Genomic DNA, 27,203 nt, shown 5'->3' with positions numbered 1-27,203 from the left:
AATAATTTTTAGTTTCCAGCTGGAACTTTCAATTTCAGAAATGTGATTAATATACTATGTTAGGAGAAATAAGTAAAATCCTGGATGTTCAGCTCGTTTAAAACGAGATTGCCAGTTTTCTGCTTCTGTTGACATTTCTGTGAGTATCTCAGCTGCAGCTGAACACTGAACTTAAGAACAAACAGAACAAAATGAACAAAAAGTCCCACTGAATCTGGAAGAGGAAGAGGTATTTGAAGATTCCAAAGCTACCATATGTTGTAGTAAATATTTTTGCAGGCAGTTTGCAGAACATTTGCTTAGAAGTGCAAAGTATAGTTGTGAGTTAAGGCTTCATCCTTTTATTTTGATAATACTTGATTTTTCAGCTTATTTTAGGCACCTAAGTTTAGTCTGTATTAATAAGCAATTCTGCAAGAGCAGGCGCATGTAAAGTAAGTGTGAAACTTCCTCTTTTTCATGAAAAATATTTTGAACCACATGGGAAAGGAAAAAGTGGAGATACTAAACAATAATGAGAAGCAACCCGGCATTTTACAGCAAACATATGGGATCTGTAACTTCAGGGTTTAAGTGCACTGTATATTTATATCTCTCAAATTTGGAATTATTTTAAAATTGGAGTTCTGTAAATCTTTTTCCCATAGGTTATGGTGATAATACAGGTAATAACAATTAGATAATATCTACTACAGCAAAAAGAAGAATGATTCTGGCATAGAATCTTTGTTGTTTTCAGGTATCACAGGTGTTACTGCTGTTCTGTGTTACATCAGAGCTGGACCCTGTGCAGCTGAGGGGCACTGGGTGGGCAGTGAGCCACCCTGGAAAATGCACTTTGTGTTCAACCAGCTGTGTCTCCTAGGAGATGGTGCTGGTTCTGGGTTTGGAATGTTGTGGAATTGTGATACTTGGTCACTCAAACATCATTTGAAGAGCAAGTTGCACACAGGGCCTTGAATGCCCAGGTGCAGCACTGTGAACACAGCCCTGCACACAGTTCCTTCTTCAGGGTAAATGCCCAAACAGGAGGTACTTTCTGTGTGTGCTACAGGCTGAGTTTGTTTCATAGTTTAATACAGAGTTAAGTGATTAGCTGACTGTCCTCTCCCTTTAGGCATATCACTTAAAAATTGCATGATGTGTGATGAGTTGGAGATTCTGAACAGGGAGATTGAAAGGTTCTTACAGAACTACACCATGGAAGGAGGCACTTTAAACTCAGTGACAGTCCCTGGACACAATCCCTGATTCAGGCAGTGGAGCAAAATACCTATTAGAGCAGGTATTCAGAGCCATGAGATACAGCACCAGGGTTTTTATAATGAGTGTGTTCTGTTCTTTTTTGCTGTTTAATTTTTCCTCCTGTTCTTGGAGTGGTTGGCTGAGGCAAAGAATGTACATAATCCCCTACAGAAAAGGCACAGGGGCGAAAAGAAATGCTGGTGTGAGTCCAGCTCTGTACTCCAGTTAGTACAATTGGTATTTTTTGTACTAATTCTGCTCTGTCTGTCATGCAAATCTTGACATTTGTAATTCATGAAATAAAATGATCCACTGATGAAAATTGCGTTTGGGGAGGTTTTGTCTTTTCCCCATTCCTTATTTTTTGGGACAGTGACATTGGACAACACCTGGAGGTTATTATTGCTTAGGAAGTCAGAAGTGGTTTTTGAAGAGCTGAGATGCTTTAGGAGCTGGGGCTTCAGAGATTTGTAAAAATAAAAAAAGGCATTGTTTAAAAATCAAAGTTAGACTATATATTAAGATGTCTGAGGGATTATCTAACCTATTTTAAAATTTGTATGTCTCCTCACCTGAAGTATTAATAACCAATTCTTATTCCTTTCAGAGAACTATTATTGTTTTAGTTGCTGTGGCAGTTCCCCTGCACCTTTCATTGCAGGGTGCTGACTCACAGGGTCTGTGTTCAGTTTCGTTCTTTTGTCTTCGCTAATTGAGGTCATAGTCCAGTTCATCCTGTCCAGCTGGTCCTTTGCCTCCCAAATTCTTTTCCAGTGCTCTTGAAGTCTGGGAGGCTGCTTTGGGTTAGTGCAGGCATTGCCTGCTGATGATCAGACTCAGGCACTGAAAGCTGCAGTGTCTCCTGGATTGAAATATTGTATCAATCAGTAAATCTGCCCTGTTGTAAGCTGGGCAGTGCTAATGGAGTTGAAAAGCGTTTCTGTATTTTCATTGGCAGTCTGCACTTAGTAAATTACACTCCCAGAATGCTTTTCAATGCTGCACATAGACTAAATTCTTCATTACAGTTTTGTTGCTGTTCTGGAAATCTTAATTGAATCTAAATGAATTAATGAGGGTGCAATAATCTTTTGTATTTCTTTCAAAGGTCTTGGCTGTTGGTAACTGGGGAGGTGGTATTGCTTAATTTTGACTTTTTTTTTTTTTTCCAGTTGCAGTGTATTTCTGAAAGTGCAAAACTTGCCAAGAAGGCAAAATAATGGAATTCGCTTTATAATGTAATAGAAGCAGAACAATTCCAAATTTAGTTAAACAACAGTAAGATATGTTAATAAATATATCGATGCCTTATTTTGTCCTTTTGTGTCTTCCAGGAGCCAGCAGGAAAAAGAGGATTGATAGCATTTGGACCTGCTGACAAGTCAGAGATTCACTGTGGCACTTGTGAGTCAGGAAATTCAGCATGAGCTGGCTGGAGGATGCTGAATGATTCTGATCCTCTGCTGCCCTCCTCTGGCTCAGCCCTTCCAGGAGAAACCATTCGAGCCTCTGATGCTGTGTCAGGTACTGAGGACATTGGAGAGCCTTCTTAGTTATTTCTGTTTTAGCTGAAATTTCTGCCTCAGAATTTGGGTGACTTCTGCTTTTAGGTTTGAGCGTTTCTTCATGTTCCAGAGTAAACAGAGATGTAAACGTTAAATGTTTTGAGTTGCTCCCTTAATTATATTGTGACATTTTTGGTACAAATATAATTTTAGTGCTGTTTAAAAAGATAGTTGAAAAATTTTTTTTTTTTTTTTTAATGGGGGAACTTAAGGGAATTTCATACTGGGTTGAGGCAGTTTGAGCTCTTTGCCTGTGTACTGCGGGCTTAAATTTCATGTTTTATTCTGTCTGTAATGTTAAAAGTAATCAGTTGCTATTTAAATTGATGTCCTGACGTCTGCTGCTTTTCCAGGGACATTTATAGTATTCACAGTTACATCTGAAGTGTTAATTTTTTTCAGCATATCTGCATAGATTTTTGTTTCCATAGCATTGCCCCATAACATTTCTGTTCCAGCAGTGTTAAATGTAACACTGAAAGCAGAGGATTTGCAGAGGAGGGATTGTGTTAAGACAGAACAGTGATGGAAGTGATGCAGTATATGAAATAAGGAGGCATTTTTTCCCAGGAACACTGGAAAACTGGGAAAAGCTTGCTGAAGGATGTCTCTGAAAACTTGTAGCTGTGTTATGTACAGCTGTTAAAAACATCTGATTCTTCAGTGCTGTTATCTGGGAATTCTGCTTACGTTCCCTTTTGGTGGACCTTTGCAATTCCTCAGCCAGGGATACCATATCCAGAAACATCCTTGGGGAGAGTTGGGGTGTGTCCTTTGTTTTCAGATAACTTTGTTTAGCCTGTTCTTTGAGGTGCAGTTAGCACTGCACGTTCCAGTTCCCTGGGAGCAGTGTCACTGCAGTGGCTGCAGTGCAGTGTCTGTGCCCTTAGGAGCAGTTCCAGGGCATGCAGCTCATTGGAAATAGATCAGCTTTAATACTTGTTCAAACCAGGTTATTCCTGATGTCATCAAAATACAGATCCTCCATTTATTTCTGTCATTTGCTTCTGCCTTCTCAAATAACTGGGAAAGACTTTTGAGAAAACAGATCTGGTTGTGTGCACAGATTTTCATTTTTTTTGTAGCTGAGTCTGTGACAGTTGGAGGTTCTTTGCTGAATCAGTTTTTTTCTTGGGTCATTCTGGTAGATGATGTAGGCTGAAAACATTTTTGTAAATAACCATGTCAAGGACCAGCCTTTCTTGCATTTCATTCCACACAGAAGTGAGTAGAACTGCTGTAGAGTTTTTGCCCAGACAAGCCCCAGGGGGTAGATTCATACCATGGAGTGTTTTGTTTGGTTGGGTTTTTTTTGAGAAATAACCAGAAAGTATCAGAAATCCTAATGCTTTTTGTTTGCTTGATTTTTTTTGAGAAATAACCAGAAAGTATCAGAAATCCTAATGCTTCTCAATAAAATGTCAGTACAGTATCCAGACCTACATGTTTAACTTAGTAGAACAAAGGAACATTTGTGGCTTGAAATATAAGTGCTTGTTACAATTAATACTGAAATCAGAGTATTTACTAATTACTTGGGCTATGAATATTTTTGAGTGAGAGTTTTGGACATTTTGTTTCTGTTCAGCATTTCAGAGTGGGAACAGTGTTGCCTGTGCTATGGAACAAGCTGGAAACACAGTGCCATTCGAGTCTGAACCTAATACTGACAACATGGAAAACAGTTCTCCTGGTAAGAGTTCTTCCTTTGCAATAAAAAATGTGCTTATTTGTCTGTCATGTATGTATGTGTGTAAATTATTTTAAATAACTCAAGAGTTTGTAACAGGAGCAGCTGGATTATGTTGTCACAGTGATCAGTGATGTATTTAATTGCTACTGCTGTTGCACTACATTCACAAGAAAATATTTTATCTGTTTTGAGGCTCATCATATGAAGTAGAGATACATAGATGTCGTAGCGAAAATAACAGATTGAAAAAAGGTTATAAGAAAGCACATCGTTCATCACCACCACTTTATTAACTCTTCCCTTGTTTTTAGCATCAGTGTTGGATGACAAAGGCGAGCAAAGCAATGAGGAGGAACAAAAGTCTGTCAAGCCAACAAGTAAAGAGTTCAGGAAGACCTGGGGGTTTCGGAGGACCACGATTGCCAAGAGAGAGGGTGCAGGAGACGCCGACGTGGACTCCAGTGAGCAGCAGCCTCAGCAGCAGCAAGGCATAAACCTCCGGAGGAGCGGGCGGCAGCCGAAGCGCACAGAGAGGGTGGAAGAGTTCCTGACCACGGTGAGGCGCAGGGGGAGGAGGAGTGTTCCCACCACCCTGGAGGACTCCAGTGAAGCAGCCTCTGGGCCAGCCACTGATGCTGAAACTGCTTCTGAAGACAGTGTTGAGAGCACTCCAGATACAAAACCTGTCACTCGGAGGATTTGCACCAGGAGTTGTAAGGAGCAAAAAAGCCCTAAAAGCAGACCCACAAAAGAGGAAGAGGAAGAAGAAGAGGAGGAGGAGGAAGAGGAAGATGCTACTTCTGATAGTGACAGTGATGGGTTAACACTAAAGGAACTGCAGAATCGGCTAAGAAAGAAACGTGTTGAACAGAAACCTCAGCTGGTGTTGAGGGATGTGCAGAACCACCTGAGGAAAAGGAATTCAGAAAAAGATCCTGCCAAAACAGGTGATGTCACACCTGAAAAACAGAGTGAGTCTGAGCTGTCTGTCAAACAGGAGCCTGAGACTGCAGACAGCATTGAAATTGCAAGTCAGGTGGTTGTGTCTGAGGACACTGAAGATCTTGAGGCTCAGAAGGAGGAGAAGCCTGCCCCTGGTGCAAAGGGGTTCTCAGATGAGGAACCTGAAGAACAGCCCAAAAGCAAACCCGAGTCTGAGATCTACGACCCAAACGCCCTGTACTGTATTTGTCGTCAGCCTCATAACAACAGGTAGGCAAAGGGCTCAGCTGCAGACACAGTGCAAGGCCTTGGAATTTTTCTGTGATTAAAAATTATGCTAGATGCTAGTGGTAACTTTTTGGATGAGCTTTTGGGTATACTGAATTTTAGCAGGGAGTTTATAGAACAAATGCTTAAAAGAGGATAAACAAATACAGAAATAAAGCAGTGAGGCAGAACCGTGCACTGGTGCTTTATTGGGGTGCTAAAATTGTGTTGCTTAAAATATTCATTGAATGTTGTCTTTTCATTTCACACTGTTTTACTGTTCCTTGGTGGGTTTTTTTTTTCAGGTTTATGATTTGTTGTGATAGATGTGAGGAATGGTTTCATGGTGACTGCGTGGGTATTTCTGAGGCTCGAGGGCGATTGTTGGAGAGGAATGGTGAGGACTATATCTGTCCAAACTGCACCATTCTCCAGGGACAGGATGAGCCTGTTTCAGAACTAGACCAGCAGGAAGCTAAAATGGAGCAAGGAAATGCGGATGGCACAGAGTTCACAAGCATAGGAACAATTGAACAAAAATCAGTTGAGGACCAAGGAATCAAGGGTAGGATTGAGAAAGCTGCAAATCCAAGTGGAAAGAAAAAACTAAAGATATTTCAACCTGTAAGTATTTTAATTGTTTCTTATTTTTCATATTTCAGTGAGTACATGGAGACAATGACCTGTATGGCTATAAATCTTGACTTGATTTTAGAGCTACACTTAAGCTGAACAGCCCACTGAGCACTGCTGGTTAGCAAAAGTTTATCCATAGTTCTGTCAGTTCAGGAATTAAATTTAGTTTCAAGTGAGGGATTTAAAAGCTTTATATAGGTGTAGGAAGTAGTTTGTGCTGTTCTCCCTATTTGAATACTGTTTTGGAAGTCAAGCAATGATGTGTTCTCTTAATAAAAGTACTAGAATGCTGTGCTATTTTATACTATCTTTGAAATAATCTCAAACATTTTGGACCATTTTCAATGTTAGTGAAACCTTTTACTTAACATGAGCAAGTCTCTGTTGGAGTTAATTCCAGCTGTACTTCCAATTAGTCTTTGAAGCTCTGATTTTTGTTCTGAACTGCTTTAGGTTATCAGCAAATAGTTATACTGCCTTTTTATAGCTAAAAATGTGCATTTTGGACTACTTCAAAATTTGAAGTTTAAATTTCGTAATATAAAGTTCCATGCCCAATTGGAAAGGCATAGAAGCTTCTTTAGCTTAATGTACATGAAGTATAAAAACAAGTGCTACAGTGGTTGTCGTTGTTCTGCCTAAGGTGCTGCAGTAGTGCCAGTGTCTTGGACATTTCCCTTTAGATTTCAGAGCTGACCATGGCAGCACAGTGAGATTAATGTATAGAAAGAACAGTTTGAGATGAATATATAAATATTTACTGTTTTAAGATAAATGTGTGGAAAACAGTATTCTCAAAAATATTTTCAAATACATTTGTACACAAAAGTTTTTGGGAGTCCATTGCTGTTGGCTCTGCTACTGAATATCACCAAGTGCTCTTTATCTTTACTTCTCTGTTAAGTGTGTACATAATGGGAAAATTCCCAAATCCAGGTTTTATCAGGCTGCTGCAGATAAAGCTGTGTACTGACTTTTGATTGCAGAGAATTCAATTGCACTATGCAAATAATGTTTATTTAACTAGAAATATTCCTGAAAAATTTACTGTTGGTAATTGCAGATGATGAGCGGTTGTTCAGAACTACAGTAGTTGTGAGTGTCTTGTGTCATTTTTAGGAGTAATTTAGGAGACTAAAATCTGGGGGTGATAGGTTGGAGACTAAAGAGTTTTCAAGTATTTCTAGACCTCAACTTAATGCACTCTGTTTTCAAGGAACGTGTTATTGTCTGAATCATAACACTGGAAGAGGAAGTTCTTAATCTGTAACACCTTGATATAAATGGAGAGTGCTTTTGAATTGGAGGAAAATTCAGGTTGCAGAGACAAACCTATAAATGTCTAAGGAGTGAGAGGCTATGTGAAAATTGTGTATAAGAATGCATTTTATGTAAGTTGGAGAATTCTAAAATTAGAATTGGTAAAACCTCTAGAGCAAGAATAATCTGTACACCTGAGTGCTTCCTCTTGCATGTGTGCATGACTGAGGACAGCAGCTGATGGGGGATGGGGATGGTTTAGAGACCTTGCTGTTGAGAACCCAGCTTTGCATTATTAAGGACATTTCTCACATCATGTAGAGGATCAGTAGAAAGCTTTTGTGTACTTACGGGACTTGAAAATTTAGGAAACCAGCCTCCTTTATCTCAGGGCTAGCAGACCAACCAAGTGAAAATGCAGCACGTCCTGAAGAAGACGTGCTAGAGAAGTGAAATCCTTACATTTGCATGGATTGTTTGTATGGTGTCATGAACAGCTGCTGTTCTCACGCTGGCAGTTGTGCAGGTCAGAGCTGCAGAGTCTGCACGTGAGCTGTGTAAGCGTTTCTCCGTGTTCCTGCTGTTTCCCATTTGAAGTCTGACCTCGCTCCATTTCTCTCTGTATTGGAGGTAATTGAAGCTCCTGGTGCTTCCAAGTGCATCGGCCCCGGCTGTTTCAACGTGGCCCAGCCCGACTCCGTGTACTGCAGCAATGACTGCATCCTGAAGCACGCTGCTGCCACCATGAAAATCTTGAGTTCTGGCAAGGATGCAAAACCAAAACCTAAAGAGAGGATCAAACCAAAATCTGAAAAGCCTGGCATGCCAAAACCTCAGCAGCAGGTAAGCTTGTGTTCATGATCCAGTCTTATTTCTGTGCTCTGCTTTTTGACTCAATAAAACCCACCAAGTTCTGCATGGAAGAGGAGCTTTCTGTTGCTTTTTTTGTTATTTTCTTGCCTTTCCTGTGGTAAGGGTAATAAAATGTTTTTCTGTAGTTTAAAAAAAGAATCTTAATAATTGCCTCTAGATGGAGATAGTACTTTTAAAGTCGTTGCCATCTAGACAGCCTTTGCAAGGAGATATTTTAAGTAATTGCATCTTTATCTTACTTTAAGTCAGATTAATTTTGGCTTCTTAAACTAAACTTCAAATTACTGGGTTTTGAAGCAATCAAATAATTTCAAATGGTGCACTATAAAAGTAAGGAGTTTGCTATAAAATGGTGTACATGTGTGTAATTCTCTCTTCTTGTAGAATATGCAATACATTTGATTATTAGTAATCAAGTTACTTTTAATTATCCAGGTGGGCATCAAACCAGTTTCAAACCAAAAGAGACAGTTCCCTGAGAAAAGAGAGGTGAATGTGAAGAAGACTGTTGTGAGCACAGCCAAGACTGAGGCAAACACCCAAGCTCCGGCTCGAGAGCCAGCGGCAGAACCCGTCACGCCGTCCTGGGCCAGCGATCATAATTACAATGCTGTAAAGCCTGAAAGGACTGCTGCCATTTCACCTGCACTGTTGTTCAAATGTATGTATGGCTTAGGGATATTCCTGAATAATCATATTTTCTTTGAATACCCATCCATTCTTGGCTCTGCAAAACTAGGGAGTTTAGGATTTGGGGGTTTTTTTCTTATGTGGCACCAAACTACTTTTCTCCACCTTCAAAGATTCACACACAGATACACACAAATGAGAGACACTTATAGGAGTTTCATATGTGTCATATGACAATTGTATGATTAAGAGCCTGTCGATCTACCCATCTGATTTCTGGATGAAAACTGCATGGTTAAGCTTGAAATCTTTCCCATAAAGAAAGTGTCTGTTTCTAATCTAGAAGGTAAGTATTGAGACATTTGTGTTAATTTTTACAAAAAGGTTGTGCAGTGTGCACTGTGAATCAGCAATTGCCTGTACTAATGTCAATTGTATTTTTGTAATTTAGATTTGGCACCTGTCTCTCAGGTCTTGCATTTTCAGTGCCTGGTGCTGAGAGTGAAATCTTCAACGTGGTATCCAACGATACTTGACACCCCTGCAAACAGCTTTAACTGTCAAGTATTCTCCTGCTGCTTTTCTTTCTTACATGAAATAACTTAAGGACCATCCTTTACTTTTATGCTGGGGGAGGGGGAGGCAGAACTCTATTACCTTTATTTTCTTTTTTTATTTTGCCCTTTGTTCATATTTCACACATTATCCACACAAAAAAAGAGCACATCTCAGCTGGATGTTGGGCAGAGATACTGCCTTGCATATTTTTGCAGGTTTTGAGTAGCATCCTTGTCACTCATGCAAAGGTAAGTAAACACTGCTTTGAAGCCTGAACAAGTCTTTGCTGATGACGTTTTCTTGATTGACTCACTGAGTAGTTTTATAATGCAGTTACGGAAATTGAGATGAAATCTGACATTTCAGTTACAAACCATGTGACCTCCACTGTACTCCTTTGAAGAGTAATGAATCAGAAATTCAGTTCTCACAGCTTTTGTAACCACACTTCAGCCAATTTACATTTTATTTTGATAAGTAAACCTAATTATTGACCACTTACATGTAAAGTAACAGATAACTTTAATATTTCAGATGAGATTTTCTAGTTAGAGCTTTTAAGCACTGAGGGAACACAAGCTACCTTAAATTGCTGTTGGTGAACATGGCACATACCAGATTTATTTTAATGGTCTCTACCCACATAAAGTTAAATGGTTATAATTTTTCTCTGTGTATTTTTGCTGCATATTAGGCCCTTGATCTCTTGTATAGTAAATTCCCTTAAGGTGTATATTTTAATTAACTTCCATTCCTTTTAGATTATTTTAAAGAAAATTTAGCTTTTTTTGTCAGAAACAGTAGTGTTTTAAATGTAACTAAAATTAGTAAAAATACATAAATGAAACCATAAGAGCTTATTTTTGGTCAGAGTTTTCTGACTCTGACAGTTATTGGTATCTATAGAACTATTTCACTTAAAATGTCCTTATTCCTATAGGGTTTGTTTCTTTTCTAAAAGACAGGAATACAGGTTTTGAGGCAGGAATTTTGAGGGTTTTTTTAAGGGAATTTGCTCTTGAGTTTTACCACACTGTAGGTTTTACAGATGTAACCACTTCCAGTAGAAAACTGGATTCTTGCAGCTATATAGTGAAATTGATTCTAAAACATTGCAAATACCAGACTTTAGCAACTAATAGAGAACAGCCTAGTTTGTGTGATGAAGAACTCTCATATCAAATGCAAGGAAGAAACCTCAGATATTTTTTTTTAAGGTAAGTTGCATTGATATGTGGGAACTCTGCCATTACTAAATGCTCAGATAAATTGTTTGTGTATTTGTGAGAAAATGTCCTGCTTTTCAGTGGGTAGGTCTGAGCTGCAGTCTTCCTGAGAAGCTGCCAATGCACCATCTGCAAAAGTACTCTACCAGATTTTATTTCTTTAAGAAATCTTTACATGCTGTTCAAAACCTAAGAGTTACAGCATTAGGGAAATGCATGAGAGTCCTCTCACTTCACTTCAGGTACCTGAGAGTGAGAAGTCTCTTAAGTGTGAGCTAGTCTGTCGAGGAAGAAATGTTTATTGGACCAAACAAAGTCTGGTTTAGATGCAGATCTTAAAACCAAGCAACCCCCACGTTAGAAATCTGCATTTCTGAACGTTGATTATGAAGGACTTGTAGTCCAGAAGAAGCAAAGGACTTCCAAAAGCAGTATTTCAGAAGGCTGCCTGTGTTCTTCCAGAGCTTCCAGCCATGTTCACCAAATCCTTGTTTGCAACTTCAGTGCAGGAGGCTTTGTAGGAATTATGAAAACTTTACTTGATTGACAGAACCACTCTAATACTCTTTACATCAGACAGTTTATAATTACTGTCAGACAGTTACAAGACTTTGTTATTACATGAAATAGTTGTTTTGTTAAGTATCAAACATAGATTTATTTTATGTATTTACTCAGTACTTGTGAGTTACAAGGCTTTGTTATTACATGAAATAGTTGTTTTGTTAAGTAGTACCAAGGAAATCAAGTCACTTTCAAAGATGTACTTGGCTGGTCAGAGCATATAGAGTATTTGCATCTAAGCCTACCACCAGGGCCCTTCTCCCAACCTGTTCTGCATTTGTTTAAGAAAAGAGATATTTGGTGCTGCTACTGTGCAGTTATGCAGAACAGTCACATTTTTTTCCTTCTGTTACCCCATTACTTTGTGTTGCTTCACTTCCAAACTTTCCTGTGTCTTTTGGGGATATGAGTTAGGGCTGTACTTGGAAGTGACTTGGTATGTCAGAATCTGGTGCCTGAAAAATAGCACTGTCTTTCTCTTTTCATCTTTCTGTGCCCAGTGGAAATAATCCTTTTGAGTAATTTAAAAACTAGCGTGGGAAATACCTTGATTTGATAAACGAATATTAAGTCCAAGTGCTTCTAAAGTTTCAGACAGCATTTGAAGTATACATATAAAAGGAAATTAGCTCTGAGTCACATTTCCTTTCAGAAGAGTTGCTTTTACTTTTGTTAGGAAAACTACTATTAATTTAATATGCAGTGCTCAGCCCTTATATTGCATTTCAGAAGTCATCCTGGCTTCCGGATTCACACAAGTATGTGGATTGTTGAGATTTATGAATATTGTTCAGAGATCCATGGTATAACAGCAGGACTTGTAAGATTTTTTTTCTGTATTTTTGCTAATAATTGTCAAGCAGAAGCCAGCAGCAAATGCAGTTTTAAAATAGAAAATGAATCCCAAAGGGAGGGGAGGAGGGTAAGCATTTGCAGTATCCCAGTTTTTAAACTACCCAGTCCTAAGTATGCAAGTATTCATTAATGCTTTAAAGCTTTGAAGTTCACCTGATTTATTAGACTTAAATACACAAAGTGACAATTTGCTCAATTCAGGTGTTAAAATGTCTTAAATAGCTTGCCTGCTTTTCCTGAGAAGAGCAGCTAAGCATGCAGGAAGTGAGGAGGGTTTATTAGGTAAAAGGTCAAGAGGAAGCTTTAAGTTACTGTTCTTGTGGGAGAGCTTCAGAGCAACAAGCACTTGACCATCGAATCACTAAACTTGTGTTTACATTAACTGCAGACTGATACAATGTGAATTTATAGCAAATTATGGTCATACCTTATGTGGTACCAGTACTTCACTAAAGTGGGGTTTGGAAGCGGGAGTTTCCTTCAGAAAAACGTCCATGTTTGTGGTCCTGCTCCTGCTTCCCAGCAGGGAATTCCGAAGAAACAACGCTGCCACCTCCTGGAAGTAGGAGCCCTGGCTCTGGTGATACAAATTTCCTTTTGTCACCCATTTTCAGTATTAATCTCTTCTGCAGCTGAACTTTTCCACACACAAAGGGAATAGGATGTGCGTGTGTAGTTACAAATCTTGGACTGTTTGTTCCTGTACACCTCTAACAAAATCAGGAGACTTTGAGAATGGTACACAGGGATAGTGGGATGCCCCACCATCAGAAACTGCTGTGTATCAAAATGGCAGGATTATAGCATGCATAATTTGTGTGCATTTCCTTGTGTCTTGATTTTTTTTTTCTTTATGTAATAACAGCATGAAGACAGGAAAGAAAGAAAATAAACCACTCTGCAGAGAGCAGGAGGAATATAGAGTGCACTAAAGACAGGATTTATGGCTCAGGAAGTAATAGTGATGTAGGGAGTTTTAAGTAGATATGAAGAGTAAAAGATAAGGTCTTGTCTACCCACAGCCTGGTGCCAATCTAATGCTGCTTTTGAGGCAAGATCATGCCACCTTAAGTTGTGGCTGTTGAGTGCAGTGGATGTGGATATACTGCTGTTGGTATAGCTTAAAAAAATATTTTACTGAAACTTTGCTTCTTAAGTCATAAGTATGTTTGCTTCCAGGATTGATTGTAGGTAAACTGGATTCCTTTGGGTATGAGTGCTTCCCCACAGGAAAAACTAGGCTGTGCCAGATTCCGTACTGTTACAACTGAACTACTGCTGGCATCTGAATTGACTCCTAGAAAGACAAGGTGTCTTGCTTAATGTTGTATTCTGCAATGTAGGCCCATCCTGAAAGGCATTAAGTATTGAGTAGTACCAGGGAAATGAAAAGAATTACAGATTTTGGTACTGTCCACTTTCTGGGACACCTGGCTGCCCTGTATGTAGTCTGGCCTAAACGTTTGAGCTAGAGGAGTTTTCAGAAGGGCTGCTGGCAGACCAGTAATGATCAGCATACCCAAGATGAGTCTGCCAGAAGTTCTGAAAAATTCACCTTGGAGACCTGGCTTTGGAAGGGCTGTACAGCAGAATAACCTGGCGGCTCCAGTGCTGAACTCCCATCGTGAGACTGGCAGGGGCTGTGCTGGCCTGGGGCTGGCACGAGACGTGAGCCCTGCCTGTGGAGGGAGGCAGACCAGACCATAGTGGTGCTGAAGCTGACGTCCCCTGGCACCCAGCCAGTTAAAAGGAGCACTGGGATCCTTGGGGAGCCATTTTCATCTCCTGCCTGTGAACTACTGGAGCTCCCCTTCTCTGCTCTGCAAGGTATGTCACACGTGCCCTGTGGCTGGCAGCCACGTGAAGATTTTTGCCACCTCTTTAGGTTAGGAAGGCTGGTCCTTGCTCCTGGCTTGTGCCTCTCGAACACCCAGCAGCACACCCGAGGCACTCGGAGACAGCAGGCCAGCACTCCTGCCATCAGGGGTGCTTGGATTCAGTGTGAGAACCATTGCTCAGGGGAAGGGTTGGGGGGCAGAAACCTGGTACAGCTTCCAGAGACACTGTGCATATGAGGGTGGTTTATCTCATCATCAACACTGAAAGTGATGAAAGTTTGATTAAAAACACTCACCACCCTCTTGCTGTTTTGCTTTCTTTTACTAATTTTACTTCAGTTCTTTGAACTTGCTCACTTGACTGCATAGCCAGTGAAAAAGTTCTTTGCTAGTCCCCAAATAAAGGGGATTTTTTTGAGGTGATCACTTGCGATTAGAGTCAAGTTCGCTGCTGATTCACTGTGTCCGATCTGTGCTGAACTTGGAACCTGAAGATGGCCTGTCCCTGCAAGGAGTGATGATGCCAATCCGTGAACAGTCTGGAAAATAAGAAGCCCTTTTTTTTGCCTCAGATAGTGCTTCTCTCCCTCAAGAGGGGCATAGGAGTAAAGATGCAGCTGTATAACAGAGATCAGATAGATCACTACAGTATCATGTAGATTAAAATAAAGCTTGTGTGTCAAAGCTACAGATGTGCATCAGCACAGAGCTGCAGGTTGGCTTGAACACGAATCACTGCAGGATAGGCTGACCCTTGTCTCTGAGTCTCAGGTTTGCTTTGTGTGCCTAAACGTAGAGGCTTGGCACACAGGCAGCTTAACTGCAGTGCAGATCAGAACTGAGGGAGGCTTTCGAAGAGCAGCAGTGGGGCAGGCAGCATGTGTCAGACGCTAGCAATAAAGTGCGATCTTGAAAGTGGAAAGAGGTTGGGCAGGAAACAGTGAAAACTAACACTGAAACCGATTTAAGAGCAGCTCAACACGTCTGAATTAGGGCTAGCACTGAGGTATCTTTGAGGGAAGTGACAAAAAGCCCTGCAGAAGCAGGTGTGAGTAGAGAGCAGTCAAACCAGCTCGGAGCTGCAGCCGTCCCAGATCTCATCTGCACAGCCGTGGGCAGCGGTGCTCGGTGCCACCAGAGGGGGCTTCGGGGCACCCAGCGGCGCTCGGCAGTGCCCGAGGCTCAGGTGTCAGGCGGCCCCAGCACGGGACTGGGCACAGCTGGCTCGGAACTGGTAAGTAGCTTCCCGTTGTGGAGTGCTTGAGGACAGCTAAAGCACCTGCCCACCCGTGTCTTTTACTCCGTTGTTTCAGTTTCAAAAGGTTTCACGTCGGAAGAACTCATTAAAGTTCGGTAGTGGCCATTGCTTGGTGGGGGGGGGATGGGGGGGTGGTTGGTGAAATTCTGCTCTCTTCAGGTTATTCCTGTCACAAGTCACACAGCTGTGTTAGATGACTCCTTGGGACATGGGGTGAGTGGCAGTGGGAAACTGCTGAACCACACTGGTTTGGAGGCTGGGAAATCCTGCCTGTCCTCTCCAACAGTTATCCAGAGGGGAAATGTTGTTAAATTCTCAGCTGCTGGCAGAGGGCTGAGGTGTTTCCCTCATAGGCCAGCAGCCTGTGCTGCCCTGTGTGCCGATGGGCTGCCCTCATCTTGCCCTGCTGGGAGCGGAGAAGCTGCAGCGCTGCGACAACGGCACGGGGACGGCCACCGCAGCCACCTGCGGCTGAGCCCAAGGAGCCGCGGGACTCGGAGGCCGAGGTCACTGCCCGAGTCTGGTGTGACACCCAAAACGCTGGCAGGGCAGAGCCTGCGTGGGTGACTGGCTCGCTGGGCTGTGCACACCTGTGTTCCTGTCAGCTGGTGTAAGGGCCAGTGCTGGTGCTTCTAGAGATCAGCTCTTGTCACAGGATGGAATTGCTCAGCCCTGCTCAGCCTTTACACTCTCTCTTAGAAAGTGTAAATACTTTCTAGCAGGTACTAATGGGTTTTTTACAACTGCACTGCTGCAGCACTGTGGATTTTCTTACCTCTAAAGGCATAAAAATGACTTTAAACAGTAGTGAATATGATACCCAGTTTTGAACAGGTGGATCATGAGTGGCTCTTCTCTTCTTAGGTTGCATTATTAGTTTTGTGGAATTTTACAGATTTATTGTTGAAGAAAAATGTTACTTACCAGCTTTCTTTCTGTTGGTGCCACAGAAGTTCATATACCATGCATAAGGCTGGAGTTTTGGTTTTTTCCCTAAAACTCTGTTGTAGTGAGAGAGAAGTCTTGAAAAGAAGCAGCAGTAAAAGCCAGACAGGCTTGGGCTGCCTCTGTGCTGGGCAATGCCCCCTCAAGTGCTGGGTTCCTGACGTCCTGCTCCCACTGCAGAATGTTCTGTGCAAGCTGGACACAACACAGCCGTCGGCTCCTCTCACACTGCCTGGAGGAATTTCATCCTGGGCAAAGAAAGTAGATTAATGTAGATGGAAGGGAACACGGGGGAAACATTAAGATGATGTTAGACACCGAGACAGTGCTGGTGTATGAACAGCCTTATGCCAAAATCTTAATTCTGTAGAGAAAATTACAGTACTCTGCATGGCTGCAAGATTTATTGCACAGAAGTGTTAGTGTCCTGTAAGAGGAGCTGTGATGCTTTTTTAAATTTAGAAAACCACCAAAAAAGACAGCTTTACTGGAGTCATTGTGAAATGAGCTCTTCAGGTGTAACAGCCTGTGGTTTATCTCTGCAGCATTTGAAAGTTTTAACATCAACTAGAGCCAGAAATTCAAGTTCTTTTGAAGAGCTGTGATCTGAATAATTTTAAAACTATACAGAGAAAAGGAATAACACATTTATTCTATTATTTAAAAATTGGAAAAAGTAGGTAATAGTTTCAGCAAAACAGCTGAGATAACTCATATAGAAACCAGGATTAGTTTTTGAAGTGGCTTTCAAAAGCTATAACTCCAAAGAAGGATTGGGTGGAGAGGGAAAGGGGAAAGAGCCAGAATAGACTTAAATGCTATATTATAAAGAAATTTTCTTTAGCCAACAGCCTCTGGGTGTTGGTGAGGGACTGGGATACAAGTACAGCCTGCAAATCCTTCATACAAAGTTAACAGCCCTACACTGTGGAAATCCTGCTTAATTTGGCCTCCACAATGGCCTGGCAGTGCTGAGGCGCCGTGTTGAGAGGTTCAGAAGTACCTGGAACCGTCGGGCTCGTCTGTCCCAGCAGACGCTGTGGCGCTTCTGCTCTGCGTGCAGAAGCCTCGTTCACAGCTGTGTGTTGTAATGTCAAGTGTAACTGCAGGGGAGGGGTTCTGTGTCTGTCAACACCTGATGGGAGAGATCTCGTTCTGTCTGTAGTGAGCACACCAAGCAATGCTGTTTGTTAAGCCTGGGAGCAATGAAGGGTTTTCTGCCAGAGGATTCATTGGGTTTCACCTTGGGAACGTGTTGGCTCATTAGCTGCACCTCGGTCTCTTCAGCCCACGCCTCCCTCCAGTCACTAAGGATCCTATTCCTGCCCTAAGTGGCCCATGGGACAAAATGGAGCAATTAGGAATTACTGTTATTTTAAATTGTGACATCAAGCCAGGGCAGTTCACCTGGGTGTTTAAAGGGCTGAACAGAAGAACCACCAAATGCCTTATTCTAAACCGCCAGTGGTGAGACTCCATGTTAAACTCTTAGGTGGGATAAGTCGATCAGTTCAGTGCTCATCTCATCCTTTTATTTTAAATTTGGTTTAGGGCATTTATTTATAGGTGCACTGGAGCTACTGATGGAAAGAACCAAACCCACCATGGTATAAGACACAGTGGCCAACGTGTGCAGTAGCATTGGCTGTGCCTTCTCATACTGCCCATTGACTGCAGGCCAAGCACTTGGAAATCATGGGTTGAGGGAATACCTGCTCCATGATCTGTCTCATCCATTTGCTGAGCAGCTCTGACATCTGTTCAGAAGTAAGGCTCCGTATGTATTGGCATACTGCTCTCAGAAAAGAGCACATTTTTCTTTCAGTGCTTCCAAACATAAACCTAGCACGTTCCCATACCTGTCAGGAGGTGCTGTCAGCTTTGGGGTGTGCTCATGTTGTGGATAAATCTGTAGGAGAGTGAGCTGCTACCCCAAGAGCCAGTGCTGATCCTTCCCCACCCTGCACTGGCTGCTACTGGGTGTTGGATCTAAGACCCGTGTAATGCACAGTGAGTTGCTTCATCTGAATTATGGGGCAGCACATTGACACTGAAACCCAAAACTTGGTAGAACAAAAATTTTGATTTCTCATTGTCAAAACAGGATAAGAGGGTTTTTTACATTAGTCTCATGTGCAGGTGTTTGTACAGAGGATCTAAGTATTCTGGATTCTTCATCAAAACCTGCACATTCTTGATTGGACAGTGTCAGTTTAACAGGACCTTGGTAGTTCTGGAGAACTGAAAGTCACTTATGACTGAGTTAGTACATAACGAATCCGTGCCATCCATGTCTGATCAGTGAGTCCATGAGTCCTGCTCAGGAGACACTAGAAATCAGTGTAAAATAGTGTAGCTTGAAACTGTCAGGCGTGCTCAATACTAGGGAGCTCTCTGCATGTTTTCCACTGGCTGAAGAAGCATAAAAGTCACACACCTTAAGAATAGTCATGGTGTCAGCTGGCAGGTTAAAGGATGCCTCTGTGTGTCCTTTGACCTTACAGACTCTAGTGACCTTCAGCCCCACAAATGTCAATCTAGCTTTGTACTAGTAGCTTTTATTCATTTATTTATTTATTTTACAAATCTTTATTCTTACTGTGATATAGCTGTTTGTAACAGAATGGTGTTTGGTGTTGGTCTAGTTCTTATACATACACAACATCTGATGGACACAAAATATCTTGATTCTGCTATTTTTAGTGCTATCAATATAGTTTGTGTTAAGTACTTTGAACTAATCATTAAATAGATAGTGGTTAGAGAATTGAGAATAGATTTGCAGTCATACTTCTGCTGTAACCACAAAGAACTAAACATAGTATTGAGGACTGAATTTTGCTGTCACTTTACAAGCCAAGCTGTTCTGTTCTGCCTTGCCGTGGCAGGTCACAGAGTGTGCTGCTGTTCTTCCTGCCTGGAAAGGTACAGGTCTGTGCAGAAGATAAATAAACCAGGAGAAAGAGAATGGGAATAATTCCTGCAGTGTACCAATACACGTTTTGGGTATTTGCCATCTATCTCTTCAAGACTTCAAGACTCTCAAAATGGGTTGGCTGGTTACTTCTCAGGTTCTGGGGACCCTGCTTGACCAAATCAACCATATCAGCAATAGTTCCTTATCCTCTTCCTCCCTCCTGGCATTGCCAGAGTCCTCTTGACAACTGGAATAGTGTTAGGGGAGACATACAGAGCAGAGAGACACTGTGGGTCTCAGACAGTCAGGAATCAAGGCCAGTCTAGGGAAACCTGTGGGAGTAGTGTGAGGGTATTAATTGCATTTCGTTTATAACAAAATCATCACAGCCTATGAAATCATTTAATGTACTTTGTCAGTGGGTTTTGTTAACTACACTTGAAGTAGTTAAATCTGGCTCAGAAAAAATCCTCAGTTGTAAAACACTTCTAGGAGAAAGCTGGGGACAAAGATACAGTGTCTCTGCATCTTCTGGCTTCTTGTGTTCCAGCAGAAGTTGAGCACACACCCTTGCACTTCACCTTACAAAAGGTCAGTTCCTGTGGTGTTTCTTGGCTCATCTCCTGCTGGTGTCCATGGGAGCTGCCAGCACCGAGGGCCAGTGACAGGGAGGGGGGTGAGAGGGGCATTGCTGGAAGTGCATGCTGCTGTCCAGGGAAGGGCTGCTCTCCACTAGGCATGCAGAAACTTGCAAGGCCATTTCTTCAAGAAATAAGGTAGTTTAATTTGTCCCTTAAGAATACCAAATCCTCTGCAGTATGAGGGATGGTTACATTGGGAATTTATGCTGATGTGGGGGGTGTTTTGAACTAGGCCCCCCCAGGAGGGCTTGGTCCCCATCAAGTCCATCTCAGGACAGTTTAGTCCTTTTCCAGTGATTTCTGCTCTCATCAGAGCAGACCTGGGAGGTGAAGAGGGACCAGCTGGTCCTTGGTAGAGTTACTGGAACTCCTGGATGTTGCCCAGGAGGTGTCCTGCACATCGCACCTACAGACCTCCAACAAGGTTTGAAACAACTCTATTATAGGAGTTGATTTTTGGTAGTTTCGCTCAGAACCCATCCTCATTTGAGCTCTCAGGATCCATATGCTGGTGTTTGCCCACTGTAACTTTGATGTCTTGTAAATGATGTTCTGTTGGAGAGAGATGTGTGTGTTTTAGGGTTTGGCTTTTTTTGTGTGAATTGTTCCTGTCAGTGCCAGAAGGTGGTAGAGATGAAATGCAATTTGAAAACATACTTATTTTTAAATTCCTGTGCAAGTATATCTTTTATATACTTGTGAAAACAAGAGCTTTTACTTAGACTTAGTAAATTTTCTTGTAAACAATGTGTATCAGTTATTGTAACATTAGAATTTTCAATGGAAAACTGAATATTATGAATGGAATAGTTTGAGAATGGTGAGAATTCAATGGCTACAGCCTGACAGCAGTGTTAATGTTTAAATATTCTTTAAATCTAGACTCTAGCTAGGAGCTGAATAGTTTTATTAAATTTCAGTAATATTCAGCTTAGGGTAATATTAGTACAATTTCAAATTCATGGACTTTGTTGTCAGGTCAACCTCTGTAATTAACTGATTCTGTAAAGTACTATGAGACTTCCTCTGTTTAAATGTAGCATGTGGATTGTATTGCATTATTTTTATTTTTTATATGTGTAAGTATTTGGGTTGATTTTGAAGCTTAACCATGAAATCCCACTCAGGAATCTTTGAAGGTGGTGCCTTTTCCCCCCCGCCATTTTTCTTATGCACAAAATTTTCAACAAACAAGTCAACCATGGCATGATTTTAAAATTTACTTTTAACAAGGCAAATGAGAATAGCTTAAACTGCTTGCCTGGTAGGCATTCACTGGAGATGGTATTTCACTGACTTTTCCTTATATATTGGTATTAGGTCTTCACGAATATGAAGTTATAAAGTTAAGCCTTTAATATTGTACTTTCCTCTTTGTTTTAACAGCTCAAAGGGAAGAGAAAAGGAACGAAGATCGAGCAGAGTCCACACCGGCACCAAAGAAGGCTGTGGTAGCTATTGTGGAGAAACAGTCCTCTTCTCTCACCAAAAATCTGCCTTCAAAGAAGTCCCCATCTTACTCCAACACCTCACTAACTAAACCACCAATTAAACCTGCTGGAAGTTTCAAAGGTGTCATTCCCAAGAAACCTTGGCCTTCATCAGGCAGTGTTCCTTCCAAACAGTCACCTCTCTCTCATGGCTCATCAGTTGCCAAGAAAGCAGCTCCGTCTTCCAGTTTGGGTGGGGGACTCAAAAAGCCTTCACTGTCTTCCGTGCCAGCTGCAGCTGGAAGTAGTCAAGCAAAAGCCTCAGCCAGTCCTGCCCAGTCACAGCCCAACTCTCAGATTCGACAGAATATTCGGCGATCCCTGAAAGAAATTTTATGGAAGAGGTGGGAATTCAAAACACTTTATATAGGAAGCTACACCTAGAAGTAGCATGGAGAGTTTAGTTTGTCTTGAGGGATTGAATTTATGCAACAAATTACTACAAGTGCAATCAGTATCTCAAGGTTATATTTGAAATAAAAATTCTTGATAGAAAATAAATGCATGTGATAAAGCTTCTATAAAAAGAAACCTCACTATTCCATTTATATTGAGACAATTACAGTAGAAGGATTAAATCACAGTTTAGAATGCTGTGAAGCTTTTATAATGTAGGTGCTCTGAGTTTTAAAGTCTGGAGATGTAGAGTTGTAGTGAACATAGTACAGGAAATACCATAGTTAAAGGTCACTGGAGGAGAGATTCCCTCCTGTCCCAACATGAAAATCAACAAGAAATTCTTGTTAACAGGTAGCTATCACTTAGGACAGGAAAAAAATAAACAGATTTTCCCACAATAATTATTAAAGAGAATGACAACCATAGACACTTGCCATACAGCACTGCCCTCTGGTAATGTTTCTGAAAAGACAATCCTGGTCACAGTGGGGAATCAAGGACTGAAGCTCAGGTGCTTGAACTCCCTGTGTCACTCCTGGCAGAGAAACTCCAGGTGGCAGTGTCACAGGCAGGAGTCCCAAAGCTGTGTCATCCATGGCCATCAAAACCAATAATTAAAGTTTGCCAGAGTTCAAGATCCTGAGATAGAGTTTGGCTTTGAGGTTTCATTTAAAGGAGTCTCGAGCCCTTTCTGGGTGAGGAGGCAGTTGAGGTCAGCTCTGAAAATTTTGGTTTTTGTGACTGTACCTGACCATTTACCCTGACATAACCACACATTCCTGTTCTTGTTTGTAACAGAGTCAATGACAGCGATGACCTGGTCATGACAGAGAGTGAAGTAGGGAAAGTGGCACTCAACATTGAGAAGGAGATGTTTAATTTGTTCCAAGTGACAGACAACAGATACAAGAGCAAATACCGTAGCATCATGTTCAATCTCAAGGACCCCAAAAACCAGGTTTGGAATTTTCTTAAACAGTAAACTTGTATAGAAATGTGCTTTTGGGCTTGAATGGTATGTCAGACTCAGCATTAGGTGTTTCAAAATAGAGACTTATTAATTAAATGATACAATTTTATAAAGCCATTCAAGCATTTTAACATTTTTATCTTAAGTAGAAGTTCAAAGCCTGCTTTAGTTGGTGATTGGTGTTTATACAGTTTGAGCATTTGGTGTGATGTATTTATTATATTTGGGCTTTATTTCATCCCTGATTTCTGGTTGCTGCACTTTTCCAAGTTTGCTTATAAGTAGGTGATATTTTTAACAGAGACTTAAGAAACTGGAGCAGGTTTTGGCTGCTCATCTCTGGTAATATTGTCAGTTACCTGAGCAGGTTCCCTTCAGCATGGCAAAAGTCTCTTCTGTTTTCAGGGACTTTTCCATCGTGTCCTTCGTGAGGAAATCTCCCTGTCAAAACTGGTGAGAATGAAGCCAGAAGAACTTTTATCTAAAGAACTGTCTGTGTGGAAAGAGAAACCAGCTAAGGCAGTAAGTAACACTTTTTTCCCTATGTCCTTAAGTACAAATTAGGAACAAGTTTGCCAGCCTTTACCACCCGTTATACGTTAACGCACCATTTTCTTCCTAACAAAACACTAATAACATTCAATTTCAATACACATCTTCCCTACCACATAACAAATGACAGCAAAGTACAGTGTAAAATAAATATATAGTGAGCTTTTACCAACACTGTTTTGTTTCTTTCAGGTGGAGTCAAGAAGCAAACCTCACGAAATCAAGAAAACAGCTGTAAAACGGGAACATGTGCCTGCTGTCAATATGGAGGATTCTCCACCAGTATCTGACTCTGATGTGAGTACTGGGGCTGTTCCTTCAGATGAGGATGTGGAGGGGGAGCAATGGCAGTTAGAGCTTCACATTTGGGCAGATTTTTTCACTGAACTGTGGGGATGTCATTTGCCCACTGGGTGCGCTGTGAGCATTCCTCAAGTGTGAAGGACTGCAACAGCCAGTGATAGGTGTATTTTGCAGGCACTTCAAAAATATTGTGTGCTTTTTAGCCCTTGATGTCAATTTATAGAAAAATCCTTTCTTTGTGAACAAGAGCTCTGCTTAAAAGCACCGTGGCTTGAAATTTGGATGTGTATCATGTGATAACTTTATCTAACATGATATGCTTTAAGCAAGGAATTTTACGTATTCTTTTAAAAAACTGAATTAACAGTTTTCCAAGTATTTTTTTATTGTTGAAGTTAATGATCAGCTGTAATATTTTTTGTGTTCAATCACTTTTAGGAACAGCAGGAGTCAACCCGAACTGCACCCAATTTGAACAGTCCTCCTTCTCTAGATGTTTTTAGCAGCATGTTGAAGGATACAACAAGTCAGCATCGAGCCCACCTTTTTGACCTGAACTGTAAAATCTGTACAGGTATTTATTGACAGTGCTGACCTTGGGCACAGTTAAAGAACTGTTACTTAATTGTTGTTTGTTTATTTGTTTTTTTGAAATAGTTTCTCCAAACTACTGTTAAATACTAATCAAAAGCTCTTGATATAAATCTGTAGGTCAGATTTCAGCATTAGAAGATGAGATACCAGCTAAGAAAGTGAAGTCAGGGCCTTCTGCTAAGAAGGTGGAGTCGAAATCAAAGCCAGAAGTGCAGGCCAAGTATGAGAGCCCTGCAGCAGCCCCGGCAGCAGAGCCTGACAAAGAGCCCGTCGCTGACGACGCAATGGAAATTGATGTTGAACCGGCAGCAGAAACAGTTTCCCAGCCAGCCACAGAAGGGACTTACACTCCTACAAGCCAGAGCCAGGACAGCACAGACTCTGCTGTCCCTGAAGAGGTCTCTGCTCTCGCTGCCTCCTGTGCTGGCCCTGTTGTCACAACCGTAACAGTTTCTGGCAGAGACCCCAGGACAGCCATGGGCAGCTCCTCTGCGACCGTGACAGCGGCCCTGCGTCCTGGGCCTGCAGCTGACAAAGTCTCCACGGTGGAAACCAAACAAGAAACTTCCAAACCACTTATGACTGTCCCCAAATCAATACTGACCAAACCCTCTTCCTCACCAGATCCCAGATACCTGGCGGTTCATCAGTCACCCAACATCAAGTGCGTATCCTCAGCAGCTGCCACATCCCTCCCGTGGCTCTGCAGATTCCCATGTGTCCCATATCCTGTTCTCTTTCCTTCAAACAAAAGGCTTGTTGAGGTTTAAAGTTCAGGGAGCCTAATTCACATTTCTAAAATGCCATCTCTCCTCATTTGCTTTCTCTAGCTTGGTAAAGTTTTCAGAGCATCAGTGTGTGCATCAATAGATGCACAGAATATCAACAAAGATTCTACTGTGTTCCAGCAGAGAAATAAAACTTAAGGGTGTCATGCAGACTTAGAAGTTTGAATATACATTAATATCTAGAAAGACAGTACATGGCGGAGATTGCTTAGAGGTATTTCCACATTTTCATCCTGTATTAAAATACTCTTGCATCTAAATATGAATTAAAATTAACCAATTGGTCAGCTTGAAAGGAAGTGGATTTCTTTCACATTCTGAGTATACACAAATAGTAAAAATAAATATTGCTGAGTATGTCCTTTTGCAAGTTTTATTCATAGCAAGTTCTTTTACTTCAGAATCACTTTCAGAAGGATATTGTTTACTTAATTAGTGAGAAGTCTATAACTGGTTTTAGAAAAGTCATACCTTTTGGCACCTCTTTGCTTGCCTGCAGCTACAAGTTTATTTTCTGCTATTCCTTGCTATTTTAACTATTACCAAGTTAATGGAAAACATTAACAAAGCATCTAGTAAAAATTGTTACTTATGTAAAAAGAAGTATCAGATCAATAGGAGAAGGGAAGAAAATTTAAAATAAAGGGCCCATCCTCACTGGCATTGTGTAACCTTTCTGTTTGGATTTGTTTTGCAGTGCCTCAGAGCCTCGCTCACCTCAGGACAGCGACACTTCCCTCTTTCTCTCTCGTCTCAACACCATTTGGAAAGGATTTATTAACATGCAGAGTGTGGCCAAATTTGTCACTAAAGCCTATCCAGTCTCCGGGTGCTTTGATTACCTTAGTGAGGTGTGTGTGTGTCTGGAATGGGTTTGTGCTGCAGTTCCTGCTGCTAGAAAGGCTGGGGGCACTGTGTGTTTATAGAGTTACATTAGAACTGTAGCAGTGGTAAAGGACATTTTGTAGTAATAGGAAATGTAGCTCAAGGAAAAAACTCAGCCTTTAAAAAATTCCTCACAAATCTGTGAGAAATTCTTTCAACGTGTTTATACATATGTTAGGATCTGCCATGGAATAATGGCTTTACATCAGCTTCCTTGTTTAGGAGCCAGTGTTTTAAAGTGTTCTGTTCTCAAACTAGAAGGGTCACTGATGTGATCTGTTAGAAAATTTTGTTCAGCTGTTTATGAAAAGTATCATCCGTGTTACTAATTTTCAAGTAAAACCAGTTGGCTGATACTGTTCTGAGAGGCTGTACATTCAAATAATGAGACAGTAGAAAGCTTTTTCTTTCTCTTTTTTTCTCTCAAGGGCATTTTAGGTGACTTAGGAATTTTCAAACATGAATGTATGGTTTAGGACTTAATAGGGTTGCTTGTTCTTCTGAGTGCTGCTTTTGCTGAAATGAGTTTCACTGTCCTTGTGACAGGAAATTCACCAGAATTCAAATGACTTGGGGGTCACTGCAAATGTGGAGAAAAGCTGTATTTCAGATAACAGCTTCCCTATAAAAGCCAATATATATGTATATTATAGTTTCCCTATAAATGCCAGTAATGGGCATACAGAACTCTTTGATGTGTTGCTACTCTCCATGTTTGATGTGTGTATCTGTTCCATGTATCCTGTGGGCCTTTGGGTCACATGCCATAATTAAACATCTCCAAATTTAGGAATAGCCCGTCTGAATTTAAAAACATATGTACAAAATTCTACTAAAATTTAACTATCCACTGGGCTACTGGGATGGGGCAACATGCACTGCCTTTTTTGGTTGTAATTTTTGGTTTTTCTCACACTACCGTGTAATACTTCTTGTTTAGGATTTACCTGACACAATTCACATTGGTGGGAGGATCTCACCGAAGACAGTCTGGGATTATGTTGGCAAACTCAAATCTTCGCTTTCTAAGGTATTCACTTAAAATCCTTTGCAAAACCCAGAAGAAATAGACAGCAATGTAAAATGACAACTTTTTATAATACAGAGTAGTAAACAGCAAATACTGACATAGATCACACATGGAAAACTACCTAAACCACTTCTTTTAATTTTTTATTTATTTTAGTAATGTGTTTATTGAGCTGTAAACTTTGATCTCTCTTTACAGCACAGTAGTTAAATCCTCAAACTGTTTACTAACTGAAATATTGAAGATTGAAATTCAAATATTAAAAAAAGGAACTTATCA

The 27,203-nt window shown here is 41.1% G+C and overlaps 1 protein-coding gene across 7 annotated transcripts in view; it reads left to right on the top strand.

The window, feature by feature from the left end:
* The window catches only part of DIDO1 (death inducer-obliterator 1), a 52,957-nt gene that overhangs the window by 14,502 nt on the left and 11,252 nt on the right, over window positions 1-27,203 (top strand). For 6 of the 7 annotated variants that reach the window (XM_041417785.1, XM_041417786.1, XM_041417787.1 and 3 more), the window contains 14 exons: window positions 2,580-2,769; window positions 4,399-4,503; window positions 4,815-5,715; window positions 6,018-6,336; window positions 8,236-8,451; window positions 8,917-9,142; window positions 21,300-21,747; window positions 22,601-22,760; window positions 23,178-23,294; window positions 23,517-23,621; window positions 24,066-24,201; window positions 24,339-24,885; window positions 25,707-25,860; window positions 26,835-26,924. In XM_041417785.1, the coding sequence (XP_041273719.1) occupies window positions 2,685-2,769; window positions 4,399-4,503; window positions 4,815-5,715; window positions 6,018-6,336; window positions 8,236-8,451; window positions 8,917-9,142; window positions 21,300-21,747; window positions 22,601-22,760; window positions 23,178-23,294; window positions 23,517-23,621; window positions 24,066-24,201; window positions 24,339-24,885; window positions 25,707-25,860; window positions 26,835-26,924 (3,609 nt within the window). In that variant the 5' untranslated portion in view covers window positions 2,580-2,684. The remainder of the gene's footprint in view (window positions 1-2,579; window positions 2,770-4,398; window positions 4,504-4,814; window positions 5,716-6,017; window positions 6,337-8,235; window positions 8,452-8,916; window positions 9,143-21,299; window positions 21,748-22,600; window positions 22,761-23,177; window positions 23,295-23,516; window positions 23,622-24,065; window positions 24,202-24,338; window positions 24,886-25,706; window positions 25,861-26,834; window positions 26,925-27,203) is intronic. The other variant, XM_041417789.1, reaches the window with a different exon arrangement.

The sequence above is a fragment of the Onychostruthus taczanowskii genome, unplaced genomic scaffold (assembly GCF_017590055.1).
Source record: "Onychostruthus taczanowskii isolate IOZ18803 unplaced genomic scaffold, ASM1759005v1 scaffold57, whole genome shotgun sequence".
NCBI classification, from domain to species: Eukaryota; Metazoa; Chordata; class Aves; order Passeriformes; family Passeridae; genus Onychostruthus; species Onychostruthus taczanowskii.
Note: the sequence above shows the minus strand (reverse complement) of the source record. Positions and strands in the feature narration are given on the sequence as shown.